We start from the raw sequence: 19,699 nt of genomic DNA, 5'->3' as shown, positions 1-19,699 counted from the left end.
GTACCAGTGCCACAAACCCCTGCTTGTGGCCAATTTTCCCCATAAAAACCAGGAGAAGGAGTTTATGGGCAGTGTGATCCACCCTCCCTCCTCTCCCACACCACCCTCATCGAACCACCAACCTGGGCTGCTTGGGCTTCCCATTTGTATCTCTTGTCGAAGGGATTTCAGACTCCACGGAGTATTTTGGAGGCCAAGAGAGCCATGGCACTTCCCTATGTATAACTCCTCATGCAGCCAGGCAAATGTCTGGTACCACAATCCACTCTGGATCCAATGCCACTGTTGGTGCCAAAGGATGCAGGGCTTCCTGGTGGGCTTCAGTGTGCTGGGGCTGCGCTGAGGCAACACAGTTCATCTCATCAAAGGCCAAAACTTAAATTTAAATGAAGCTAGCTTTTACCTCTTGCAAATAAAGCTGATGACAGTGTCACATCCAGTGAATATTTGCTGCAAGCAATGCTTGGTTTTCCATTTTGTATGATGAATGTATTGAAAAATAGATTTTTAATTTCAAAGTATAATGGCTTCTGCATATCTAAAAGGGAAGCTGCAGTCGGATCTGTGGAAGATCAACCCAGTTGCTGGCTGGTTTGGGGTGAAAATAATGTGTGAAATAATGATATATACACACTGACTGAAGAGACTTCTGCAGACCTCCCTGTTGGGGTGGAAGCAGGAGCAGGACCACCACACAGCCGGGAAGGACTTCCACCATCCCAGAGGGACTGTGCCAAAGCCTCTGCTCTGCCCAGGACTTGCTTCTGCTCCTAGGTTTTGTGTCCCAGTCAGGTAAACACAGCTGTTCTTCCCTGGTCGGTGGTGCATCCACACCAATGAGTGAACAAGAACCACAGCGAAGCCTTCTCTGCTATTTTCCCTGTCCCATCAAAGGTGCTTGGATAGACCTTTTCACCTCTCATTGCAAAGTGAGGACACATGGACTGGGACATAAAGAAGGTCTTGTTCACAAGCGCTGTGCTGGGGAGCATCATTTCTCTTGGGGAAGCCCAGGACGATGCAGCATCTTTCCTGCAGCTGTGGGACACATCCCTGAACAGGGAGCAGACTCTGCAGTGAGTTGTCTTGTCTGCATTGCTATTTAAAAATAGCAGAGATGATCCAACTACCTATCAGAAACAGGCTGGCCAGCCTCTCTGTCCCTCAGCAGGGAGACAAGATGGGTGTTTCAAAAAACTCCACGTTTTAAGTCGAGTAATGTTTCTTTATTTTGCATCTCAGACCTAACTTTCTCCAAAACAAAGGCCAAGTAACAGATTTCCTGATCTGGCATTTTCACATTATTGGAATACTAACTTTAATTATTATTAAAAACAGTTTTTAAAATTTCTATATGTACAGAAAAAATTCACCTGCATTAACAGTTTATACATCAATCTGCATTTCAGTGAGAATCTAAAATAAAACATATTGAAGTTTAAGCCAAAACGATCGTGCAGGTAAATTTATTCTGATTTTAAGAGCTGTCCTTATTACTTCTCATGAAGAGCTTTTTTTTCTCACTCTTCCCACCTAAAACCTTGTGGAATTATCCTGTTTGGGAAAAAGCAAGAATCCAACTGTTGAAATGAACCACATTACCTGAATTTTGAGGCAGCAGCAGCAGCAGCAGCTGACTGAGGGCAGGGAGTGAGGGAGTCCTGAAACCCCCAGATGAGGAATCTCACAAATTCCCCCCAGCTCTGCATGCCAACCCTGGGCTGCCCGTGTTTTGCAACAGTACCTCTACCACAGGCAGTATTTTTTGTATTAGGAAACGTTAACATAAAATAAGTGGATTTTTCAATTGCAAAGCTTGAAGATTTCTGGGCCACAGTCCTGACTCTACTGTAGTTAGTGAAAGGTTTCAATTTTCTGGCTATCACTTCTCCAGCTGACTGAGCCTGTTCCATTAACCAGCTTTTTTGGGTTAACCTGCACTGGTCTGCCTTGAGATCAAGTATAGGAAGAGCTTCTGCACAGAGAGGAACAACCAGAGGAGGGGGGGGGAAACAAAAGCAAAGTCCAGATGCACATTTCACATGCCCTGGGATCAGCGGTGTGTGACTGCAGTTTATGTAGGAAGAGCAAAATCGGATTCAGGTCTGGAAACACTTTCAAAGTTCAGGGGGTCCAAGGTAGGGAGAAGCTGGGGGAGGCCTGGCTCATCAGCGCTCTGTGCCTGCCCACACTGCAGGTCAGAGATCTGTGCTACCGAGCAGAAATAAAAGCTCCCAAACTGCAAAGCCATAAAGGGAAAGGGGAGGGGGGAAAAAAAGGAACACACACAATGTACTTTTAAATGGATGAATAAGGCCTCATTGTTATGAATCCCAGTTTACTTTTCCTGGTCAGGCACTTGAAATTTTATTTATGCTTAATAGACTGCATTTGGCATGTGTAAAGATGACAGAAGCGTGAATTATGAACGACCTTCGACCTATTCAGGAAGTTGTAATAATTGAAATAATAGCAAAACGCACTCCCCGCGAGCTCGGCTGGGGCCGCGCTCGGCCGCTGAGCCCGTGTGCTTTGAAGCACCCCAGCCATCCCTCTGCCCCTGCCAGCCCCACACCACCCTGCCTGGACCCCCCTCTGCTCCCATCAGCATCCCCCAGAACCACGAGGGGTTAACTGAAGTTAAAGTTTTGGGGGGAAAAGCGACAACTCCGTCATTGAGTGCGAGCGGAGGCAGGAACTGCCATGCACACGTTTGTCGTGCCCCAAAGAGGGGCTGTGTTAGCTGCATCTAACTAAACCCTTTATTCCTGCCTAAAGCTTTGGAAAACATCACACATGCCCCAGAACTGTCTGGGAAATTCAGATTTTTAGGGCAGGTAAGAAGTGCTGCTCCAAGTCGGTGCGATTTGTACTTTAACCCCCAGGCCACATGCTGATCTCACAGCTCCCACCACAGGGGATGCACTCAGCGATTCTGTCCTGCCCCACACTGGTGCAAGCAGGAGGACCCACTCTGCTTGGGATGGTGGGATGGAATAGAAGACCCCATTGCTCCCTGGCGAGCCCCACCAGCACCCACATCCAGCACTCAGTGGATCACATTCCATGGGTACATCCACCCCATGCAAGGCAGCCTCATCTCCCAGTTCCTTTGGGGAATGTGCCCCAAGAGGCAGCGTGCATGCTGCCAGCTGGCATCCACCTCCACACTGCTTCAGAGCAAGAGTGGAACTCGCTTGAAAAGTGAAACAAATTAAATGTCCAAGAGTAATAATGAGCATTATGTCCAAGGAGCTCCATCAAAATCAGGAATTATGCCCGCCAGAAAAATGAGAAGGACAAACAGATACACAACTTCGCAACAAGCCATAATCAAGAGTTTGACGGGAAAAAACAAGAAAGAAAAAGGTCCAAACAATATAGCTTCAATTTTAGCTCCCATGATGAACAACCATTGCAGCTGGAGAGCTGTGTGATGAAACCTGAGCCAGGTTCTTTTTGCTATACTCGGGCAAATGATAAATTGAAATGAACTGGAGTTTTTTCAAGAGCTAAGGTAGAGGAGTCCTGCCTGGGAGCTGTACTGGGCCCAAAGAAAACTTCAGCAAAAATCCAGAGGTGAAATTCAGCAAGTCACTGCGTGCAAGGGGCTGCAGGGGCACGAGTGGGAGCCTGGTGGGGAGAGAGGATGCTCCCCTTCCCCCTTCCCACCAGGGCTGTGAATCCTTTCCTTCTTCACTTCCAGAATGCCCCAAAATCTCCATGCAGGAAGGGCTGGAGTAAGGATGCTCCAGGAGTCCCCATTTTTCCACCTTCTGAGGCAAAAGGTGCCTCCTCTCCCCAACATAAGAAGGGTGCATCCCTGCAGGATGCCTCTCTGCAGGGCACCCTTTACAGCATCTTGGGGGGCTGCAGGCCACCTCCCTCCCCAGTGCCACTCAGGTCTTCCACTGTTGGTGAATTTCAGCTTCTGTGAAAGCCCTGGTTCATCTGAGCTGCTCTGGTCCTGCAGAACCTCTTCCTTGGGGGTCACCAACCACTAACACCAGACCCCAACTTCTGTCACCCACCTGTTCTCCTGAGCTGAGCTAATCACTCAGTTGTCCTCTAACACCCATGAAACTCCATTAATGAACCACACCAATGTCAAGCAAGGTGCGGTCTTGTCCTGGCTCTGTGGCTGTCCATAATTCTCTATACTTTAACATGCAGGTGAGTAGGATTTGACAGCCCTCATCACAAAAAACGCCTTATCACTTTTATTAACCATGAATCATCAACAAGAACCTCATCACTTTACAGAAACGGCAACAACTATTTGCTAGGTTTGGTTCTAAACAGTTTATTTCAGGTCACATCAGGACAGTCCAATGCTGAGAGTGGTAACACCACCAGTGCATCAAATTCCAGATAACACAGGCAGTCATAAAGCCCAGGCAGGAATTTCACCCACAGCCTCAGCTCTAACTGCAGCAAGTGGAAAATCACCACTGAGCAGCAGCTCCTCATTCCACCAGCCCCAAGCTAAAACATCCCTGCTCCACTGGAGACAGATTTTCAGTGGGACCTGGATTAAGCTTTATTTGCTTAATAACCAACAACTCATAGGAAGAATCATGGCAGAACAGGGCCCCGTATGAGCTCAGCGTGTGTGTGCCCTCCCGACCCACAACAGCCAAAACCTTAATTTCACTCTCTGACAACAAAGCCTCAAAACTATTCCTTAAATACACAACTTTTGCAGGTGGCTGTGCAAGGAGCCCCTGCCCGCCATGGACAGGGGGCCGCAGCCGTAAAACCTGAAACATGAAGCTGTGCCTGCAGATTAAAAAAGTTTGTAAAACGTGTAAGGTGGGATCAGATCTGGTGGAACCTACAGCAGCAGGTTCACTCCTGTAAGTTTATATCACTGACATCGGGCACGTTGTTAAGAGTGTGATACTACTGGTTTTGCTCCCTTTGCAGTGGCATGTACTTGAGTATAAGGCAAGGAAACAAAACAAACACATAAAAACCCACCAAAAACCTCTTTCAGCACGCACAGCAATCTAAAACCTCAGTAAAGTGATCTTGAGTAACTCTGAGTTTTCCATGGATAAACCAAGGAGACTCTTCAAGAGCTGCTTTTTTGGGGGGAAAGAGACCTGGAAGCTCAGGGCAGTTTCACAGCACTATGTGGCTGTATCACTGTCAGAACTCTGCAAGCAATGAGCAAGATAAAAACAGTATTCAGGGGTTTTAACTTCCACAGCTACCAACATTGTTTCTAAAAATAAAAAAGTTAAAAAAAAAAAAAAAAATTGTAGTTTGAAGGTGACCGTGATCTCAGCCTGGAATGTGTGACAGCCCCTGGCCATGCCACTACCATAGTCACTGCTGGATTTGCAACTGCACTTTCATTAACATACATCTTTAAAAATAACGCTTTTACTGGGTTGACAGAACTGCCAGAAACCCTAACAGAGCCAATCATTCTGCAGTCATTAAAAAGTTGAACCAATAGATATTTAATGATAACAGAGAGGAGTCGTCCAAGTTAGCAGAAACTGCTCTAGAATCCTAAATTGACTCTGAGCTGAAAAAAACACATTCCAGGGCAAGAACAGTGACAAGACTCTCTGCAGCTCTGCACACACTGTAGTCTCGTTGGGGAAAAGAAAAAAACTGAGTGCCCTGCTTGTGGAATTTTATTATTGATATACACCTAAAATTACATATGTTCAGGTTAGATTGGGTGTGACAGGAGATAATAGTAAGACAGCAAAAAGAAGTCCTAGATCGATCTCATTTAAAATTTAAAAAAAATAAGTAAAAAAAATGCTTTTAAACCCTACTCCAGCTGCAATCAAATGAAACATGAGTTGCATCCAGCATGCATGTTTTGACTGCATCCCACCATTATCGAGCTGTTCATCTCAGCAAAGCTCATTTATACAGTCATAAGAAAGAGCCCAGGCCTTTTGTAAAGTTGATCCTAAGTGATGAAACCTAACCTCAGCCGTGAGTCAGGGGGTGGGGTGGTATGTCTCTGAAAAAACTCTAAGAGAGAAAATGACAAAAAAGTGTTTTTCTTTCCCTCTTTTAGTTAAATACAGCAGGTAGAACATAGCAGAGCAACCAGATTACACACCGCCCTGAGTTCATCTCAATCCTGCCTCGAGCAGTCTGGGAACCATACCTGTCTGTCAGTCAAGCTTGAATTTAGTACTATAAACTTGTGGGCAGCATGAGGCTGGGAGCCCTGGCAAGATCTTTTACCTTCTCAGGTACAGCCCAATGTTTGCTTGTGAATTTTACAGATGAGTTGAAGCAATTAGAGGTGAACAATTACTGCTGATCGAGTGTCTGTGGCTCGGGAGTGAGAGGTGTCTCTGCAGTGCAGATGCTCCCTGTGCAACCAGGGTTACTGAGGTGCTTTGTGTTCCTGGGGGAGGCAGGAAGAACTGGGGTGTCCCCCCACACCTGCAGCCAGCACTGGCTGTGGCTCCAGCTGAGCTGGGGTGTCCTGTACCAGCTGGGCTGCATCGCCTCTGCCCTCCAGCTCTAGCTACAACCACTGACACACGTCCTCAGTTTCACCATACTTTTACTTTCCCTTTTTATTACCTTCTTTTTCTTTTTTTCCCCCATTTTTCCAGGAGCTATTGAGGCCGAGTGACCCCAGGCAGCCCCACACAGTCTATATGTGCACACTCAGCCCTGACTTGTATTTGTCACTCCTCGTACACGCACACTTTTGGCCACGTAACGTCAATTTCCCAGTTTGCCTTCCCATTATATTTTATATTACCTCTGGTGAGCTTGTGCCAGAAGAAAGCAGAAGGAGGAGCTGTTAGAGAGACTTTCTTGCTTTAAGATTCGAGAGCACATTTTTAGCATTAACTTTTTAGGCTCTGGTCATAAAACGTTGGAGTACGCGGACGATTTGTGGGTAAATGTGCAGCATTTCCAGAGGGCCAAAGGAACAACAATCTCTTGCTGACAGCACCCAGATCACAACATGCTACTTGAAAGACAACCAAATCTTAATTTGCAAATCTCAGCAACAAAAAGCTATAAAAATATGGAATTATGAACAGCATGATACTGTGCAAAATAAATAACAAGTCTCCAGTGAATGAAGGGAATTATTGGCAGCAGTACAGCCACCATTACCAAATGTCAGAAATGTAAACACTAAAAAAAGAGAAAGTTAAAAGCGCCATAGCTTTCCTTCCAAAAACGTCAAAGTGCGGGTGTTTGTCTGCGTTCAGAGGGAGATGCTGATGGGTCAGCCTCGCCTGCACTTTCAGCTCCAGATCTCCAACACCGACCCAAGGACAGTAAGTTGCTTTGACCAATGCATGTGATTCCACTTCTGATCTTTCCTACCTACACCAGCTCCTGCTCTATGTAAAATATTTGAATTTGGTGCTTCAATTAATCTACATAGTTTCCTTTTCCTATCACTGTTCCATAAATGCTCTGCATGGCGAGAATTCATTGCTTTTCAGCACAAAGCGTATTTCAACTTGGAAAACGTAACTTGCTTTTACTAATAACCCTCATGGTTTCTTTAGTTAAACCAGCTGCTGTATAAAAAAAAAATTATCTCTCGGTCTGCTGGCTCATTCTATGCTCTATGTGCTCAGGGCTGAACTGTAGAAGTTGGAAATTGAAAAGATCTTCTCTCGTAGTTTCTGAGAAAGTTATTTAACCCAGTTTTAATCAGCTATCTCACACGAGTGAAATACATAGCACTAGGCTGGAAATAGTAGGCTCCCTCACATTCATTTCCTACACGTAAGGAATTTGATTAGAAAGAATGATTTCTAATTGAAGCTTTGTGTCTGGTTGTGATTCTTCTTTCAATACTGTCAAGGCAATTAAATCAGCTAAAGATAATCTTTAACATTCACCTGATGCAGTTAATTAAGTGGTGAAAAATGAAACACTGATTAAATGAATTGAATCCTACGTTGCAGGTAGCGAAGTTTAAATTGGAAACAAGAATTCACAATTAGTTGTTGCTTCACTATTTCAGATACTTTAAAGAAGCAAAGCTTCCTCAACCTAACTTTGCCCATTAAAATATTTCATAATGGCCTGTGTTATCCACAGACAAAAGCAAACCCTGATTTAGAAAACACCTAATAACTCATCAGCATAATTGAAAACAAAATGCTTCACTGCATTCTTCCTCTGCCTATCCCAGCCCTTTTTCCAAAACACAAAGATAAATAATGTTTCAGCCCAACAAAAAGTGTATTTAAGTGCAATAAATGAAAATAAAAAGAAAACGACCAAAGACCCTGATTCAGCATGTAAGTACTACGAGTTCCAGCAAAGTGTATGGGAAGGCACAATAATATCCATGCACGTGTGCATTCGAATCCAAAGCCCCTCACATGCACTAGTAACATTATCACTTTTGTGTCCTCTCCTCCACTCTTTCCATTAAATTCACGTTACAGCTTCCAACCAACCCAACGATTTAACATAGCAATCCAAGTGGACTGCAACAGGAGCCAGAAAATGCTCCTAATTCAAAATCAACACGTAATGGCTTTGTATCCCTTAGACAGTAGTCCTGAATTTTATCAGATATTAGACAAAAAAAAATCATTTATGAATTGAACAACAATATGGAAAAAAGAAAATCTGTATTTTCTGTCGCCCAAAATCGAAATTATTCCATTCTGCATTTCCCATCTGTACCTTATCTTTTGCCATAACAGCAAACAGGCCAAAAGCTGTTGTGAATTGCTGGGGGGTTTTTTTGCCATTGACACCTTAAAGTTCCTTAAAAAAGTAAGTCCAGAAAGTGAACACCACGTACCTGATCATTTATTTGACATGCAACAAGGTTGTGCTGATTGTAGCATCCAGCAAACTTGATATATTTGAGCCAGTTTCCTACATCTGGTTGACTGGCATCTATGCAGAACTTCACATTGCAAAACTCATCCAAGATCTAAAAAAAAGAATACGAAAGAGTAAATCTTTCTGTTGCTGGCTGAGTATTCTAATCAAAAGATAAATCACAGGTTTCCAGATAAAGAAGTGAATAACATTAATAATAATAATAGTAATAGTAATAATAGTAACAATAATAGTGTGTTTATTCACAAGTATGTTTTCCTGCTGAGATTTTTTTTGGAAACTGTCAGAATGTATACACAATAATAAAAAGACAATAAATGTTCTGAAAAATGTCTTGGCAAATATTTACATGTAATCAAAATGTTGTCTAATTATTGCAATGAAACACTATGTTAATTTAAGAGGGACCTGATTTTCTATGCATTCATCAATGACTATGTTTGAAATTATGATTTTAATTAAATAGGACTCTGACAGGAATATAACAAAAAATATTAAAATCGATGGTGTTGGCTTCATTTAAGGTTTCTGTTTTGTTTCAGGATTTACATTGATTGCAGCACTCATTTAGAATTTTCATATTTGTTGCTCTGAACCAAACTCTATCTGGTTAGCAGAGTTATTTATCTTGTTTTAATATTACACTTCCCGAACAGTCCTGTGCAACACTTAAATCCCTCCCCTTAATCGAAGCAAATAATAGAACTCCTTATGTCAAAATAAAGAGAATAAATGAAAAACAATGTAAACACTCATGCAAACCGTGGCAGTATTCAATACACACCAATAAATAGTTCCAATTATGCAGACAATAAACAAATATAATGAGACTGCTCGTGGACAAGCTAAAGACGATGTTCTATTCTAATATTATGACAAATTACTAATCATTACAGCGGACTGAATATCATTACCTGCAAGCTCTACCATCGGCCTATCTCAAACTTCCCACAGCATCCCAGGGAGCTGACTGCTAAATTGTAACTTCTTCGGCTTGGCACCGGCAGCAGCCACCCCATTTCACCAGCAAAATAAAGGAAACAACCTTAAACGCCCCAAACGAAAGGCGAAGGGCGAGGGAGGCTGTGCCCCGCTGGGGAGCGCGTGGAGCCGCGGCCGGGCCGGCGCTGCCGGTGCCCGGTCACCGGGAGCCCACGAAAGTCCCTGCTAGGGCTCTCGGCGGTCCCTGAACGCGCCCCGCGGGACGCGCTGTCCCCACGGGGGCTGCCCCGGTCATCCCCGCGCCCCCCGGGGCCGGGATCGGGCCCGGCCGTGGGGTGGGGGGTGCGGTGGGTGCGCGCAGCCCGCGGGGCTGCCGAGCATCGCCGCGCCGCAGCCGGCTCTTCCCCCCACCTCCAAACAAGACGGTGGAAAACCTCAACCCCGGTCCGGAGGCACCCAAACCCCGCAGACTCACGCGCCCCGCGGCCGCGCCAGGCGAGATCGGCCCCCGCGGGCGCGCACGCTGCCCCGCCGCCCGCACCTCCGGCTGCTCTTGGGAACGGGATGTTTAATTTTGTCTTTCAGAGAAACCCCCAAGGAGGGAAAGGGGCCTCAACCCGCACTCCCCGGCGTCTGGGGTCTGCCCCGGGGCCGGCGGCGCGGCGGCACTGACGGGGCAAAGCGGCCCCGTCCCGCGGGGCCGTGGCAGCGCCGCCGCCGCGCTCGCCGCTCTTACCTTGTGTCGCCAGGAGCCCGCGGGGACAGGGAGGGGGGACAGGGACAAATATCCTTCAGGCGGCTGGAAGCAACATCTCGGCGTTAAACACGAGCGGAGGCCGCGGCCGTCGGGGTCCGGGGCAGCGGCGGACGCGGCGCGGGGCGCTCCACCATGTGCGGGGGGCGGCGGGCCCGGGCGGGGGCTGCTGGCCCCGGAGGGCTCAGCGGCGGCGGAGCTCGGCGGGTTCCTGCCGGCTCGCCATCACCGTCCCCTTTCGGCCCCTCCTGGTCTTATCGGCTGGCTTTGGGGGGGAGTGTGCGCGAAAAAAGTTATCGGGGAAGGGGGAGGAAGGGGGGAAAAAAAAACCCACCCCAAACTCACACAAGCCTCTTCAGGGAAAGGAAAGGGGAAAAAAAAAGGAAAAAGAAAAATAACAACAACAAACCCCACCACGCACCGCTCAACAAAACAAACTTCTTTCACTTCTCCGCCGGGGATGGGAGAAAAGTGAGTGCGCGTGGGAGGGCGGACGGGCGGGCGGCTCTCCCCCTCCCCACGCCCGCAGCCTGCCCGCGGCGCTGCTTCCCCGCCGCACCCCCGGGCAGCGCCCGGCCCGGCCCGGCCCGGCGCGGCCCTCTCCGCCCCCCCTCCCCGCCCACCCCGTCGGGCCGTGCCCTCCCGCCGCTCCCCTTTCGGGCACTGTCTCTTTAAAGCGGGGCAGCCCCGGCCGCTCCGGCCGCCTTTTCCCCCCCCCTCCTCCCCGGCCCCCCCGTCCGGGGCGGCGGCGGCGGCGCTCCCGGCGCGCTTAAAGCGACAGCGGCCCCGCGCCCGGGGGTCACCGCCAGGTCGCGGAGGAGCGGCCCCGCCGCGGGGGCTCACCGGCAGCCCGCGGGGGCGGCCCCCGCCAGCCCCCCCCGGACGCATCCCCCGCCCGGGGCCGGCGGTGCGCTGTGCCTCGGGCCCTCGCCGCTCGCCTCTATTTATTCGCCGTCGCCGCTCGCCCCGGTGCCCATAGCCCGGAGCGGCCGTCGCGGCCGCCCCGCAGCGGGGGCTGCGGCGAGCGGGAGCCGCGCCGTGCTCGCCTCGACGGCTGCTCCCGCCGCTCCGGGAGCCGGCGCGCCCGGCGCGTTACCCGAGTTGTTCCCGTCATCGTGTCACTCTGGTTATTAATAACGATTTTTGATGAAATGCAACTTCTTTTTTTTCTTTTTTTTCCCGGCCAATTTCGCGACGACCCCGTTTGGTGCCGCTGAACCACCTCCCCGTTTGCCGGCGCTTCCTAAACGATTCTTTTTTTTTTCCCCCTTTATTTCTTTGGTAACGAATCCCATGAATGGAGCGGCGGGAGGCCGGGCTCTACCTGCCGGCTGGGGCGGCGGGGCCGGGCCCGCTCCCTCTCCCTCCCGCGGGGCAGCGCAGCCCCCCCGGCTCGGGGCTCTCCCGGCGCTACAAGCGGACCCGAAATCCAACCGCGCCGCAAAGCCGCAAACGTCCGCAAAGTTTGGAACAGCCCGGGCTCACTACGGCGAGATCCTCGTATACGTGCTTTTGGAAGAGAGCAGGGGAAAAAAAAATTAAGAGGGCTGAGCTGTATCTTTTATTGCACCATCCAGAAGTGCCACCCACTTTTTTTTTTTTTTTTTTTTAAGTGCAGATGTATTTTTCAGACTAAAAGTGAATTTTTCTTCCCTGGGGGGCCAAGAGGGGCCGGGGAAGGAGAGCGGGGGGGGAGGGCGAGAATCCGGGTGACAGGAGATGCTGATGGATTCGTCTCAGCGGCCCGTTATCTGTGACATTGACCTGTTAGCTCAGATAATGGCTATTGTCCGAGGGGAGAGAGATGGGGAAAAAAAAAAAAACCCAAACAAAAAAAACCAGCACGCAGTGGTGGTAGGTAGGACAGGGAAAAAAAAAAAAAAAAAAAAAAAAAAGAAAAGAAAAAAAAATTCCTTTGTCAATAACCTCAAAAAACCCGGTGGGAGATTCCCAGAGCGCCCGGGCCTGGGAACCGGCGCCCGCCCGGTGTGCGGGGCCGTGGGTTCCTGCCCTCCCTCCGCTCCCCATTGTTGGGGATTTTTTTCCCTTCTTTTTTTTTTTTCTCTCTCTCTCCCTCTTTTTTTCCTTTTCTTTTTTTTTTCTTTTTTTTTTTTTTTAATTTAGCCATAAATTGGCCCGGCTCGCGCTATGAGCTGTTCTATTTTCTCCCTGTCAGGATGAGGGATTTGCTTTATGATGCATTGTGTATTAAATACAAGTAATCTGGGAAACTGATTGCTCGAGCCCATCGGCCTGATCAGAGCCCCCGATAGGGAGCCGGAGCCCCCCTTCCCTCCCCCTCGGCCGTGCCACAAAGGGAGGAAACGCCGGTGGGTAAACAAAAGGGGCTCCCGGTACCAGCGGAGCGCGGCGGAGCCGAGCGGGGCCGGCCCGCACCCGCACCCGGGCTCGGCCGCCGCGCCGCCCGCCGCCGCTGGGTGGCGCTCGCCGCCGGGACACCGCGGGACGCGCCCTCAGCGGGAGCGGGGCCGCCTCTCCCCTTTTTGGGGGGAAAATCCCTTTTTTGATAGTTCCCCTTCATGCAGCGCTCCCAGCGGTTCGGCTGTAACCCAGCGCGGCCAGAGGAGAAGGAGGGGGAGGAAGCCTCATGCCCCCGAGCCGGAGGGGTTCGCGGCTGGGAGGCGCGGAGGGTCAAGGAACAGCCCGCCGGTCGGGACCTCCAACATCCCGACCCGGGGATGTGGATACACACATCAACACACGTCGATGTGTTTCTTCTTTCATGCGACAATCTTCTAAACATCTCTTGCCGCCTTTCCCCTCTCCCCTCGGACGGTTCGGTGGGCGCTTCAAGAGGCCCAAATATTTCCACAAGGCCCCGTTGGCAATCGTTTATTTAAAACAAGTTGCTCTATTAGTGGAGCAGTCAGGAGTTAGCACTCCAGTCTGCTAGTAATTCCCACCAGGCTGTAAACTGATGCCTCTTTTAAGCCTTTAACTTCATGGTCGTCCCAGAAGTAAAAGTTCTTCTAATGGAGACCCTATGGGCATCGTGCATTCCAGCACATCATTAAAGCAAAGCAAAGTAGCTCGGCCACAGCCAGATGAAATAACGGCACTGTCCACATTTAATGGGCTTCCTGGGGCCAAACGCTGCTGAGGACAATGGGGGAAAATCAGACAGGTCACTGGTGATTTTTTAAATATCGTAAATGTTCATATTAGGCTTAATATTATCCTTCTGTTTGTAGACAAGCCACTCCACAACCACCTTTGTGAGTGGGGTTTAATGTTATATACCTCCTCAAGGTGACTAAACACAACATTGAGCATCCTGACTAACACTGCGGTGAGTGTTTGAAACACTGGGTGAGTGCATTAATGTGGAGAGAGAAAGGAAAAGCAAAGCGAAACAAGCGTACAGAAAACAACGGCTTTCTGACATATCCAAATGCTCCAGGACAGACCTGGGAAACAACAACAGGAATGAAAGGCAACACAGTTTCTGCATGTCAATTCCTCCCACCCCGTGTTGTGGATATCAACCTGGAAAAAAAATAAAATCAGGTGAAAACACGAGTGTTGCTGCTGATTTCAGGGGGAAGAGTCAGATAATTTCCAGCCATTGACGAAGGAGTGGAGTGAGCATCGCAGTGCCCCCCACGTCGGTGCCCTGTCCCTGCTGCCCCTCCTGCCCTCACATGCTGCCCGGCTCATCCCTCCCAGCCCAAAAGGCAAGTGAGGGCGAGGAGGAGAAAATTAAAGGTAAAAAAATGTAAATAAGAAATTTCCCTTGGTCTGGAAATGAGCCCAACTGAAAGCATGTTAATCTCCACCTCAGTAATTTGGTTCTCCTGGAGAAGACAGAAGCCCTGCTGCTGTGCCCTGCACTTCATAAATCACGTCTTTATGTGGACAAGGTCAGGGCACCTAACAGCTCAGACATGGGCCTTTGCAGTGGCTCGGAGGGCTCCGGCATGTTTATTCTCTCGCACAGATCTCTGAGGAGCAGTCCAGCACGCTTCTAATTACTTTTGATTATTTTCATTTGCTCGGGTCAGACTGGCTTTGCCGGCACTGCTGGAGGGTGGGTTTCCTCCCCCCAGCCTGGCTGTGGGATGCAGGGGGATCAGTGCTGTGCCCCGCACCCCCTTCCCCGGGGCAGTGCAGGGCTCCAGGGATCCCTGGAGCTCACCCCACCAGTGGAGGGGGTCTCCTTTTGGCAGCAAAGCCTGGAACCTCCAGCTGAGTCAGGGACCCCACAGCTGACCTCCCCCCATCCCCTACCATAGCCAGGCAGAGCGGGACATTTGCCAGTGTGAAATGAAGGGTGTGCAGAAAAACACACACCCCACCCCCCACCCCCCCAAAAAAATACCAACTGCCTTCAGGGAAAAAAAACCCGACCCTGCATCCTTGCAAAAATATTACAGTGGTGCATGTGCAGGCAATAAAAAAGTTGAAGGACCTCTGCCATTCCTGTGGGGACGGAGCTGTGCTTGGGGAGCTGCAGAGCACATGCAGCCCCAGCCGTGCACAGAGGCAGAGAATGTGTTGGTCTGCTCTCCGCGACTGCTGAGCAATCACAGCACAATCCATTGGGAATGCACGGTGCTGACGCAGGGTGGATACACGGTAGAGACACATGAGTGTCCCTGGCAATGTTGGGGTCCAGGTGTGGGTGAAGCCATCCCTGTGCTCCCAAAAGCAGTGCTGCACCCCCTCTTATGGTCTGTAACAGCACACGGCTGCTACTGGCAGAAGCCAAACTACCCAAATACTGAGCAGAAAAGCTCTACTTTTTCTCTCCCATTAAAATCTGAGCTCGATAATAGCATGTTCCTTCATATCCCAATCTGAGCTTGACAGCCCAACCCTGTATTCTCATCCTGGTGTGAGTGATCCCAGCAGACCAGTGCCCTCATGTCCTGTACCCAAGTGTGCCAGCATCTCCATCACATCCTAAAGGCGAGGGTGGGTGTGGGTGCCATCACAGCTGGTGGTACCCACACTCCTCGAGCAGGGGCTGCCTGGTGGGAAGGAGTTTTCTGGAAGATTTTACTCCTGTCTGGGGAGGAAATCCTGTAGACACCCTTCCTCATGGCAGGACAAGATGTTTGCCGTGCTTCAAACAAACCATGGCCCTTGCAGCACCCCCCAAAATTTGGTGCTGAGGGATGCAGTGCTACATGTCCACCCCCCTGCTGTGAGCACACTCCTTGCAATGCTTTCCTCTCCAAACCTTTCCCTAGCTTTCCCTGCCAAGGCACGTGCTGTGGCGCTGGATGCTGAGGACTGTTGCTGTTTTCCTCTGGAGTGTTCATTACTTCCATTACAGAAGAGTCTGCAAGCCTCCAAATCCAGCCTGGGCCATTTTCACACTCGAGGTTACTGTACCCACAGGGTGAGACAGTCCCTGCCGGATGAATCTGGCATGACTGTGGCTATGGTAAAAATCCAGGGAGAAACACATATTAGCCAGCTTGTCTTAGCACCTATGAGAGCCAGGGCAGGGCAAGGCAAGGCTGACTTGTCAGACCTGTCCACTCAGAAGCTGTATTTTCCTGTGCTTCACCTTCTCGTGTTTTGAAAGGAAGCCAAAATCCTGGAGAATCTGGGAAATTCCATTGGCGATGCCCTTGTTCTGCATTTTCCCGTGTGCTGGGCAGCCTGGAAGGCTCTTTTCTTTCTTAACCATCCAGAGAGTGAAAGACCTTGAGCATGGCCCTCCAAATCCTACCAATATGACCAAAAATGCTCCTGTTTTCAGGGCTTTTTATCACTCTCTTATTCATCCTTGTTGAAATAGAACTGAGTAAATCCTTAATGTTTGTACTCACTCCTGCTTTCCCGCAATATGCTCATCTGGAAATGGAGCAGTGGGACCCATGAAGCCAACAGAGGCTCCACATGGGGTGGCCAGAGGCTCCCACATGATGTAGCTGCTGCTTCGCTGCCTGAAAACACAACTTTTGGCAGAAGCTGCCCTAAAAATGGAAGATCCCTAGGAAATAATCCCTGAGTATCCAGGAGGTAGGAAGCACAGTACAAGGATTTTGCAGACTTCCTTTGTATGTGCATAAGAATTCAACAAGGTTCAATTAACCTTCCATTTCTTCCAATGTTTTAATTTTCAAGCCTTCTCATTTGACAAATAATCTGAGGACCTGCTTTGGAAGACTACTTCCAGTCCCAGAGCCCTCATGGCATGTGAAGAGCCATGCAAGGAGGGTGTGTGGCAGCAAGTCCTGGGGAACCATTTGGGTTTAGGCACTATCCCTGATCTGAAAACTGAATTTGCAAGCCAAAAGGATGGAGAAGAAAATGTGGAAGCAGGGAAAATGCCAGGCCAAAGGAGACTGAAGGGGTTAAACAACAGAACTTTACACAGCAAGAATTAATGTGATGCATAACAGCTAATTCTATTTTAATAATAAATTTTAGGAGTGACTGGCTATTTTCAAAGCATTCCTGTTGTAGCCAAAGTTTTAACTAGGCGTGCGAGAGTAGGCATAAACACCTGTGGACTTTATAAGAGTAAGAAGCAATTTATCACCCAATAAAAAGTCAAACACTCATGTTAAAATTTTCAGGTTTGCATTTGCTATTTTAAGTGTCACCTGTGTGGATGGTTCTAGGGGAGGTTCGGAAGAAGTGGATGCACATCCTACACACAGAAACACACGTGCACACAGCCAACACAACCAGCTCTACAGCAGGGAAGAAAACCTGACTGAAAGCACCAACGTTACAGTTTCATCCCTCCTATGTTTCATATTAAACCCATTGTGATCATCGACCAGAGTTGTCTAAAACCTGAACTAAATGGGCATTAAATCAGTTGCCATATGAAATTACTGCCATTCGATTTTCAGCTAAACCACAAAACTTGATGAACTAACATTGTTCCAGCTGAATTAACTCATCATCCCCGGGAAGAAAAGGCTGTGGAGTAAAGAAAAGGCTCTAACAGCAATGATTAATCCTCCTCCTATTGCAAGGCACTTGCCTACAAGTAGAGAGATGCCCTGCTAAAGGCAGGCTGAGGAAGCACGGTGCCTCCAAAACATCACTGCCTTGCCAAACCCTGACAGTAGTGTTAAACATTATTTACATGTGGGTAGGAGAGGGAGAATTTTTTGTTATGGGCTTGTTATGAAACTATAAATAGGTTAAAATCCCCATCAACGGTTCAAGTCATGCTTGGTAGATAAATCCAGGGACTGAAATTCAGGAATGTTAATTTATTCAGCTGGTGGAGGAACATGCAAAGTTGATCCTTATCCCATACTTGGGCAATCTCCCTGGGATTATGCCATAAAGTATTCGGGCCATGGTGCCCTGTGAGTGACTCAGGCTCCCCACCATGGGCAGGCAGAGCCCTTCATGTCCCCCACCCTGGCTGTGCTCAGGGTCCTGAGCAGTAAATGCTTAACTGGCCCGGTGCGTGCACAGCAGCCCACCTGGGCGTGCAGAAGTGCTACTCCACATAAATTAGTCACACATGGGCAAAGGTGCCTGATGCATTTGGAAAAATCTTACCCTGAGAGCAACCTGGTTTGCTGTAAAAAGATTTTGCTCATCAGGAAAATTTGGGGAAGGGAGGGGGGAGAATATATTTGATGCAGATGTCCAAATAAACCTGTCCTATAACCCATGGATCACAATGGGTTATTAATGAAATAGCTGTGAACATCAGCGTATCCTTGTGGCGGATTTCTTTCATAAATGAGTTGAACATTTTCCAATTTCAGGAAAGTGCTGCTACCTATAAACTTGGAGATTAAGGGCTTTTTCCCCTAAGACTCAGATCCCTCGGGGCACTTGTGTTCTGGCATGCATCCCTTATTTGCTGAAGAAATTTCAAACTTGGTAATTTAGCACCATACTGATAAAACAAAGCGTGGAAGGAAAAAAAAAAGCAGCAGTTGGGCATGCCTGTGAAGGAGGAGAGAGGTGAGTGGTACAGCTTCAGGCATTTTTTTCTGCTTTTCTTTTTTTTTATCCACAAGTCATACTGCAGATTTTGTGTGAGATTCATAGAGAAAACATTCCCAAGATACAACATATAAGATGCATATCAATCCACAAGCTGAGTTTTGCAGATGCAAAATGACCTGCAGAATTCAAAGGAGGATAGAGGCTATTTTATAACCATTTTTTTTTCCATATAGAATGGAAAACCTAAGATTTATTTAAGCCTAAAATGTTGGGCTAAATTTGCCACCAGCAGAATTATGAGTATTAGTATTATTAGCATTACAGCAGCACCTAGAGGACCCAGTGGAAACTGGGACCCTTTGTGGGTAGAAAAATAATAAACATGAGACTCTGTCCTGAAAAGCTTACAGTTGGCATGGATGGGATAAAAATTGTGCCAGATGGGAAGATTACCAATTTATTTTCACAGATGGAATATGGAGCTCTGCTCATGGAGAAAATCAGTGGCAGATTCTCATGCAATATTTTGACATAACTTTCATTCACTGAAAAGTTGTATTTTATTCCTTTTCTTTGACTGCAATGAGCAGAAATTCCTCTCTGCCTGCTGGTGCTTACAGCTTCTCATGGATAAATAGTGAGAGTCTGCTTGGTCACTGCCAGTTAAAACAGGTCTGCATGCTTTAATATGGTTCATCTGTAGCAGAAATTCTACTTTATCTCCCTTTTTTAGCTAGGAAAATATTTTAGCCCTGGAAATGAGCAGCTGATGCTTTGGAACAGATCTTTAAACGTAAACATATTGTGCTGATTGGTGCCATGAAAGCTCCTCCTATAGAAACAGTTTTGGGGAGTGTATGTCAAACTCTGCCTTTGACTTTTGTGGCAGAAATGTGAAACGGAGTTCATGATGTCAAGTCTTGTTGCTAGGAGTCCCCCAGCAATCATGCAAGTGCTGAGCATAAGATGGATCATGATCCCCACCAGGCAGAGGGGGAGAGACTGCCCCAGCTTCTCCACTGTGCACTCCTAAACCTCACTAAGTGGTTGCAAAAAGCAGCAGGGAATGGGCATGTGCTCAGGATAAAATTGCAATTTTTTGGGTCCATAGAAGCAAAACAAGGCAATGTGTGAAGAACAGATGTCTTTTCACCAGGAAAGATTTCTGAAGCTGCATGATCTGTCTTGCTGGGAATCCAGCATAGTAAATACAGCACTAAAGATCATTTCTTTCCTTATGCTTCTCTGGAATGTGCTGGAATCCTCACATGGGACAAA

The 19,699-nt window shown here is 48.2% G+C and overlaps 1 protein-coding gene across 9 annotated transcripts in view; it reads right to left on the bottom strand.

Moving 5' to 3' along the window:
- MECOM (MDS1 and EVI1 complex locus) overlaps positions 1 to 19,699 on the bottom strand; it is a 329,864-nt gene that overhangs the window by 37,931 nt on the left and 272,234 nt on the right. For 6 of the 9 annotated variants that reach the window (XM_048314516.1, XM_048314517.1, XM_048314518.1 and 3 more), the window contains exon 3: positions 8,780 to 8,914. In XM_048314516.1, the coding sequence (XP_048170473.1) occupies positions 8,780 to 8,914 (135 nt within the window). Of the gene's footprint in view, positions 1 to 8,779; positions 8,915 to 9,737; positions 9,852 to 10,501; positions 10,684 to 10,940; positions 11,056 to 19,699 lie in introns of those variants that run through there. The other 3 variants (XM_048314521.1, XM_048314523.1, XM_048314522.1) reach the window with 3 other exon arrangements.

Source organism: Corvus hawaiiensis, chromosome 10 (assembly GCF_020740725.1).
Source record: "Corvus hawaiiensis isolate bCorHaw1 chromosome 10, bCorHaw1.pri.cur, whole genome shotgun sequence".
Classification (NCBI taxonomy): domain Eukaryota; kingdom Metazoa; phylum Chordata; class Aves; order Passeriformes; family Corvidae; genus Corvus; species Corvus hawaiiensis.
This window is presented reverse-complemented; position numbering and strand designations above follow the sequence as displayed.